General features: G+C 36.5%; 1 protein-coding gene across 8 annotated transcripts in view; it reads right to left on the bottom strand.

The window, feature by feature from the left end:
* Nucleotides 1-4,472: 4,472 nt before the first annotated feature.
* LOC117325139 (high affinity cAMP-specific 3',5'-cyclic phosphodiesterase 7A-like) overlaps nt 4,473-9,084 on the bottom strand; it is an 84,413-nt gene continuing 79,801 nt past the window's right edge. For all 8 annotated transcript variants that reach the window (XM_033881105.1, XM_033881113.1, XM_033881112.1 and 5 more), the window contains 2 exons: nt 8,892-8,972; nt 4,473-8,563 (listed from right to left, as the gene is read on the bottom strand). In XM_033881105.1, the coding sequence (XP_033736996.1) occupies nt 7,470-8,563; nt 8,892-8,972 (1,175 nt within the window). In that variant the 3' untranslated portion in view covers nt 4,473-7,469. The remainder of the gene's footprint in view (nt 8,564-8,891; nt 8,973-9,084) is intronic.

The raw sequence follows: 9,084 nt of genomic DNA, 5'->3' as shown, positions 1-9,084 counted from the left end.
TTCCTTGGGATAGACGTGCGTCATACTGGAATCTGGTCTCTAAATCACTTTGTTCACCATGTGTCACATTTTCACATTATTGGATACCCACGGTTGATTGCACTAGTGTAATCAACCTTGATTATCTGACGCTGCATTTTCCAGGCATATGACGTACATTTTGTAGTTGCCTACAGTTATGTGAATACCTGAGGAATGGTAGTCTATTGCTTGTTGTAAAGAGTTATTGCCCTTGGTTCATTTGAACTAGAACTGTCGCCAGGATGGCTGACTAATACCCCCACAATCTGCACGAGTCAATGGTGAATTTGAAGTGTTAATTAGAGGCTAACTAAGATAACCCAGTAATATAGTGATCAGTTGCCATAGCAACCATAATTTTGAAAAAAAAGAAAGTGGCATGCACATCTACACATGGTCCTCTATATTTGTGTGAAGTTTCATTGAAATCGGCCTTTCGGTTTAGGAGGAGTTGTACGGACAAACTTAAAGTTATGGTTCTTATCCGAAAACCTGTTCATAGTGATCAGTTGCCATAACAACCATAATTTTGAGAAAAATAAAAAGGCATGCACATCTACACATGGTCCTCTATATTTGTGTAAAGTTTCATTGAAATCGGCCTTTCGGTTTAGGAGGAGTTGTCCGGACAAACTTAAAAGTAATGGTTCTTATCAGAAAACCTGTTAATAGTGACCAGTTGCCATAGCAACCATAATTTTGAAAGAAAAGAAAGTGGCATGCACATCTACACATGGTCCTCTATATTTGTGTGAAGTTTCATTGAAATTGGCCATTTAGTTTAGGAGTTGTCCGGCAAACTTAAAGTTATGGTTCTTATCGGAAAACCTGTTCATAGTGATCAGTTGCCATAACAACCATAATTTTGAGAAAAATAAAAAGACATGCACATCTACACATGATCATTAATATTTGTGTGAAGTTTCATCGGAATTGGCCCATCGGTTTAGGAGGAGTTGTCCGGACAAAATGCGTCTACAGACAGACGACGGACAACCTGATTCCAGTATACCCCCCCTAACTTCGTTGCGGGGGTATAAAAATTCAGCGACCCGTATATATTGACACACGTTTTTTATTGGCTACACTGTATTCCATTTAATCTACGCCATAAAAGAATTGTGGTATTGATTATTTTTTAGGTCATCAGAGGCTAGGATCAGCGAGGATGACCTATAGCTGCTGTCTTCCGTCCAACATTTTTGATTAGCATAAACCCCTGAACCAATTTCAAATAAATTTTTGCAGAAATTTGTGAATTATATAGTCCCCAACCCCTACAGCACCAATGGGCAGGGCCAAAAATTTTCGAATTAACTAAAATTAAAGAAAAAAAAACGTCTCAAGATCCAAATACGGTAGAACCAAATACATTTAAAAAATGGAAGGGTCTTTGGTGCTTTATTAAATTTAAGAAATTCATGACTCTGGGGTCTCACATTTCCACCTGGGGAAGGGGTACACATCAGTATAGTTTAATTGATGATTTCTTTAGTGTTACCAGCAGTATAATTCAAAACAAGTCATGAGTGAATTGTTAACTGTAATAATATCTACATCATTTGTATTGGAGTGTTGTTGTATTTTCAGGATTTTTAAAAAAAATTGTTCATGTAAATAAATAGATGTCTACACTTGAAGCCAAGAACAATTAAGTTAAAACTTACTTCATTGAACATAATCTACCTAAACAAATGGCATGTGGCATATCTACAAACTATGCATACATTATGTATTTACTTATTCATATGTGCATACTTTATCCATTTTCTTTTCAAATACAGACAATGACTTCTTGTTCTTTTGTTGGGGGAATGAAATGTCATTACCTATTTGTTCAAATTACATATTTCCAACAAATCTCATAACGTTCTATGTTTCAACATTGGTCATTCTAGATTCCTCATTTTGTCTTGATAAGTAAGTTCCTTTAATCATGGTAACTGTTTTGTTGCTCTTTTTTCTACCTGAACACTTTTGAGCCAAATCAAAACTCAAAATTGCCAGTAATGGCAACCAATTTGAATTCTGTCGGTTAAAGATCTGTAATTGTTTTTCTGAAAGTTTCAAGGTGGAAATTTTTCACAAATGTTATACATATGTAGGTTTCTATTCGTCCTTGTGTGTGACAAATGTTTGGACTTATTGGAAAACTACATCATTGACAGGCAGCTCTCTTGAATTAAGACATATGAAATTTATCTTCTCAAATAATATCCTTCAGTGTAGGAGACTGGCTTCACAGGGCCTATCTGTAGGAGGTATCCTTCAGTATAGTAGAGGGCTCACAGGGCATATCTGTGGGAGGGATCCTTCAGTATAGTAGAGGGTCCACAGGGCATATCTGTGAGAGGTATCCTTCAGTATAGTAGAAGGCTCACAGGGCATATCTGTGGGAGGGATCCTTCAGTATAGTAGAAGGCTCACAGGGCCAATTTGTGGGAGGGATCCTTCAGTATAGTAGAGGGCTCACAGGGCATATCTGTGGGAGGTATCCTTCAGTATAGTAGAGGGCTCACAGGGCATATCTGTGAGAGGGATCCCTCAGTATAGTAGAAGGGTCACAGGGCATATCTGGGAGGGATCCTTCAGTATAGTAGAAGGCTCACAGGGCATATCTGTGAGAGGGATCCTTCAGTATAGTAGAAGGCTCACAGGGCCAATTTGTAGGAGGTATCCTTCAGTATAATAGAGGGCTAACAGGGCCTTTATGTGGGAGGGATCCTTCATTATAGTAGAGGGTTCACAGGGCTTATCTGTAGGAGGGGTCCTTCAGTATATTAGAGGGCTCATGGGGTCTATCTGTAGGAGGGGTCCTTCAGTATATTAGAGGGCTCACAGGGCATATCTGTGGGAGGTATCCTTCAGTATAGTAGAGGGCACACAGGGCATATCTGTGAGAGGGATCCTTCAGTATAGTAGAAGGCTCACAGGGCATATCTGGGAGGGATCCTTCAGTATAGTAGAGGGTTCACAGGGCATATCTGTGGGAGGGGTCTTTCAGTATAGTAGAACGCTCACAGGGCCTATCTGTGAGAGGTATCCTTCAGTATAGTAGAAGGCTCACAGGGCCTATCTGTGGGAGGAATAATTTATTTGAGTAGATGGCTTGCAGGGTCTATCTGTTTGAGTGATCCTTCAGTATAGTAGAGGGCTAATAGGTCCTATCTGTCTGAGGGATGTTTCAGTATATTAAATAGTCACAGAGAATATCTATGGTAGGGATCCTACAGTATTGTAGAGGGCTCACAGGGCCTATCTGTGGGAGGTATCAGTCAGTATTGTAGAGGGCTCACAGGGCCTATCTGTGGGAGTTATCGGTCAGTATAGTAGAGGGCTCACAGGGCCTATCTGTGGGAGGTCTCAGTCAGTATTGTAGAGGGCTCACAGGGCCTATCTGTGGGAGGGATCCTTCAGTATAGTAGAGGGCTCACAGGGCCTATCTGTGGGAGGGATCCTTCAGTATAGTAGAGGGCTCATAGGTCCTATCTGTCTGAGGGATGTTTCAGTATATTAAATAGTCACAGAGAATATCTATGGTAGGGATTCTACAGTATTGTAGAGGGCTCACAGGGCCTATCTGTGGGAGGTACCGGTCAGTATTGTAGAGGGCTCACGAGGCCTATCTGTGGGAGGGATCCTTCAGTATAATAGAGGGCTTACAGCACCTGTCTGTGGGAGGTATCTGTTAGTATTGTAGAGGGCTCATAGGTCCAGTCTGTCTGAGGGATCATTCAGTACAGTTGACAGCTCACAGGGCCTATCTGTGTATGTTGTTGAGTGGACATTGAAGTATAACAAGGAATTTTCTTGCACCATTTGGCCAAGATTGTGTAAAGAAAAAATTAATTCAAAACAAATCACAAACACTGAATTTACATAAATATATATGTATTCATGAATTTTGTAAAACAAGTGCGAAAAAATTAATATTTTTATATGATGAATTCCCCCAAAGCATTTCTATGAAATTGAACAGACTACTGGTATTTGACTTATACAGATAAGACTACTGGTTTAAGATATTGTACCTAGGCACTTGTATCTGAGTAACCAGAGTTAAAATGATCCTCGATATATAACTCTGGTGTTAATTACCAGATACAAAAGCCTATGTACAGTATCAGTGGATACCAGTGTAACAGTACAATATCTTAATTACAATTAACCTTTTAGTTTCCTTGAAATTCTCTTTTTACTCACATCAACCTCCAAATAATACACATTTACAAAGTTTATAGTTGTAAGCTACACACTAATAACTGTTAACATTGATGTTTACAATTTATTTATTATCGTAACAATATTTCATTAAATTATAAAACCCTTAATACTTAACATACACAATTATTTTGATGCCTTTCATCATGCCCTATACCACTGATTTAACAAAGAGACGTGAAGAAGCCATTTAACATCTATCATCTGATGTAGAGAAGGAACTCCGTATCTGTCAGGGAAGCATACCCTTTTATTTCATTTGGTCAGAGACACAAGAAAATTTGCATTTCAATTTTGTCTGAAACATACAAGGAACTTTGCATTTCATTTAGAAAACACTTAATGTACTGTATACCAGAAATTCTGCCCATGTACAATGTATTTGTGTATTTGTTTAAATGAATTAAAACATAGACTTTGCTAGTATGTACTGACAATGAGAAGTCAGGTACTCTCTATCATCTCATAAATATGCAAACTAAGCATTATGAGGTAAAATACTCTGTAAGATTTTATCACATTTTGAGCATAAATATACCACTTTTATCTGCAAACAAATGTAAGGTCAGACCTCTTTCAGCATCTGCTGTGTTACACTGATTTTGTAGTACAATGTGATGTGGTACTTTATCTTATCATGCAGTCTTGATACAGTTTCTCATTGTCTGACAGAAAATGGGAATGCATATTAGGGTCAAAGGTTGACCCAGTTCCTAATAATGATAAACACTAAGTTGAAACTTGACCTTTGATTCCTGAAATATCTCATTCAAGGTATTATAAACCAGACCCTGAAGATAAGGTCCTTAACATTTGTTTCAAAGTTGACAAATGTTTTACGATCAGAACAAAACAAGACAAATGTTTCAGCATAATGCGACACACTCCTTAAATTGTTCTAAAACGGCATAAAAATAAATACTTAATATTTCTAAAATGTGTTGAACTTAGAAAAGTTCCTGTTTAACTTAACTAGCTGAATGTTTTTTATAAATGCTCAGGATCTGTAGGGGAGTACATTTCTTTCTCCATATTCTCATCAATATGCTTTAGTAATGAACAAAGGGCCATTGTTCTGTTTAAAGAGGAATACAACATAGCTGACATGGATATGCTAATGGTAGAAAGGAGAATTCCTATCACTGGAAGTTTCATTACCAGATATTGGAACATATTCTAGTCTATGTATCACGGTCTATCATCACTGTCTAATCAAAACCAGTTGAATGCCATCATTTTGATGATATTACATGAATGTTCAGTCAATTTTTCTAGAATTGAGAAGACTGGGATATTTGATGGATTTCTTAGTATAGGAAAAACAGACATCTAATAATAAATTCAGCATATCTATATCACAATGATACAAAAACAATTTGTTTTAATTCACTTAAAGTATCAACCAACAAATAAAAATCACAATTCATACTAAATGAAGCTGCAATCCCTATTTATATGATGAATTTAAAGAAAACTTTTCAAAATTTTAGATTTTGGAAGCAATATTCATGACCATACAAACATAAATTAATAGAATTTTAACACTAGCATTCTTAACAGTAAAACTTACCAATAGCTCTACCTACATTCTTAAAAAGTATGTATGTCTAACAAGTATAAAATTACTAATTAAATATTGTTAATGTAGTTTCAAGTACTCTTCATCCCCCATAAATAACATCATAATTGAAGATACCTTTTTTTCTTCATTCCTGTGACAAAAGCATTACCTTTAAATGTTTTCTATAAATATCCACTGTTTTTTTTTTTTACATCACATCAGGATCAGGTAACCGATCTTTAACTATATGTGTTCTCCCTAAGATACCAAAATAGTCAGGTGCTCAGCCAATCTAACTGGGTATATATAAACCATTCAGTATGATTATCCTTTTGATTATTTATTCATTTCTTTTTTTTTTTTTTGGGGGGGGGGGGGGGGGGGGGGTTCAAAAGAGCATTTCCTCTTTTGATACTTATATTATCTATGTTTCTATATATTATTAACAGAGTTTGACTGTGGAGTAAACAGGCCAACTGTACCTGTTTATTGATTACTATGGAAGGTAGAACTTGGTGGTGACACTGCTATGACTGCCTCTGAAGTACACTGATATAGGTCATTAGTGTCCAGAGAAATATATTTCAACATAGCATACAATTATTCCATACATTTTATATCACTCCCGAACACTTCAATAGGAATATCAATCATTTGTAACTTGTTTCCAAGACTAGAACTGAAATATAAGGTCACAGTATGGAAATTTGTAAAACTTGTGCCAATAAGAATTTGGGTTCAATCACTTTTGTAAATACCACTAGGTAACAGCAGTAAACTGTAATCCCAGACATGTGTTCATCATAATGTCATCAAATGTAACAAAATTCCTTCACTTTTTTATAAAGACCTTTCGTTGTAGGTTTAAGTGCAGTAAATAAGAAAGTTTAATAATGAATTATCTTCCCGTTAAATACCAAACCTTTTTTACTTGTAATGCTGAATATGATATTTCACATATATAAGAAAAATGTTAGTATTCAGTAATTTCTTAACATACCTGGAAGTTAGAGTGCAATAGGAAACCATTAATATCCACTATATATATACACTTTAAACAGGTTAATCAAGATTTAAGTCATAAAAAGTTATAGCTAACATTATTTTTATTAATGCTTTATTTTGTCCTTTCAGAACTCGAACAATTATCCTTTGACTTGTATATTGTTTACAATCAACAACACGAAATGACTTCAGCTTAGGTATCACAGTAAATTTGTGGCAGACTTGTTATCAAGTTAATTTGTCTCTCTAGAGATCAGCATCACATTGATTCTGTGTTGGAATCTACATTCTGTACCAGAAAAATTATCAACAGAGTAGTGCTGAAGAAAAATACATGTCAGTATCAATTTTAATTCCTGTTTTATACCAATCTGTGTTCAAGTATTATTCTACGTACTGGCCAGCACCTTTTAAGAATTAATAACAAGCCTTAACAGGCATGTGGCATAATAAATACAGTATTTCACAATATTTCATAGTGATATGATTTAAATGAATGATGTTTTGAATATGAAATCATCAATCTAAAGACTCTGAGCTACATGATATTTTATGAAGATCTATACAATCAACAAATTAGACTAGTACCAACACTATACACTTTGGTAGGCCCTACAATATAAACTTAAATTATAAATATTAAATTTAATAAATACTATTGCTATGCAATTGTACCTGGTACATGCTTTGACATATCCTTTGATTTGATGGACTCTGTATTTGGAGATAGTTTTACCCTGTCAATAGCTGTCCTACTGTACTCCAGTGATGACCCAATCAGTTCCCCATCTGTACCAGGAGCATTAGAATCTAGGTCATTACTGGATAAAGCACCTACACAGTTGAAAGACACAGGCGATATAACAGTTGTCTCCCCTTGAGCAACATCCCCAGCTGCCTGGGGAGCTTCAGTCGATAGGAGTTGAGAATGGAATGTATGACTAGCATTATCAAGCTTCCCTATCTGTGATCCTTTATATCCCCAGTTTGGAGTAGTCCGACTACTCAGCTGGGCTCCAACGAATTTCACAGATCCGGTGGAGCCATTGAAAGACGCGAGTTCTGAAGATAGGGACAAACCACTGAACAGTCTACTGGCTTCAAAACTTGGACTAAGGTTAGAGATCTTAGGCTGCGTTACTAGTGAATCGATAGATATACTTCTGCCTGCAAGCTTTGCTGGTGAAGGGAAGGGAGACAACTTTCCTAGGAGTCTATCCACTGAGGTAGTATGTAATATCATAGCCGTCGGAAGGCTACGTCGTCGAATGTACTGAGTATGAGGTAGGCTGTCTCGACGAATTGTCACACATGTAATTTCCTTCTGCAAGTATGCAGGAGGCATACTGTGTCTGCGTATCTCTGGGTTCCATTGGTTCTCTGGAATTTCACGTAAGGGGGACAGACTGCGACAACTCCCCCGCCTACTTTCATTACTGGATGAACCACACTCATCTTCATTCACCAGATGAGTAAAAGTTAGAGGTAAACGTGCTTCCTGCACAAAGTCATTTTCCTCATCACTGTTATTGTTAATTTCATCCTCCTCTTCATCCTCATCCACCTCTTCCTTTCCCTCCTCCACCAGGTCCTCCTGGATTTCAACCTTGATTTTTTCTTCTGTTTCTTTTTTTATAATTTCCTTCCAGTGTGCATGATTTGACTTCAAATTGTTTAACATAGACTCACTGAGTTTTGTTGGGAGAAAACGATTCCATTCTTGAAACAAAGGATTCACTACAAATTCTATAAAACCTGCAAAAATAAAGAAAAAACATACCTCAAGTGCAAGTTCTTATAATAGAAATGAGAAAATTCTTAAGATAACTTTATAATGGGGCTGGAAATGTGCAGAAAAACAAAGTCATTTGATGATCATACTTATACAATGTACACTTACAAGTAAAACATGTTTCACCATTCTCTAACTATGGTCTCACATTGGGAAATTACATCAGTTGGTGAGACATTACTTTGGTTATGGAGATACAAACACCAGAAAATCTATTCTGTACATGACATTGTAGTTTGATGGTGACGTTTTGTTTCTTCTGTTTGCAGTAATACTCATTGTTTTACGAACCTGCTTGTATTTTGGCGACTGTGGTAGATTTCCTATCACACATCGGGGTGACAGGGATATGAAGGCGTTGTTCATAGTCTCCTGTGAAGAGGAAACATTTTACCTTATAGTGAAATGTAAGTATAGGCATTCTTGTCCTTAAATGGTGTAAGTATGAAAACAAATATTTACATCTATCCCTTCTTTAGCATAG

This window comes from Pecten maximus, chromosome 4 (assembly GCF_902652985.1).
Source record: "Pecten maximus chromosome 4, xPecMax1.1, whole genome shotgun sequence".
NCBI lineage: Eukaryota > Metazoa > Mollusca > Bivalvia > Pectinida > Pectinidae > Pecten > Pecten maximus.
This window is presented reverse-complemented; position numbering and strand designations above follow the sequence as displayed.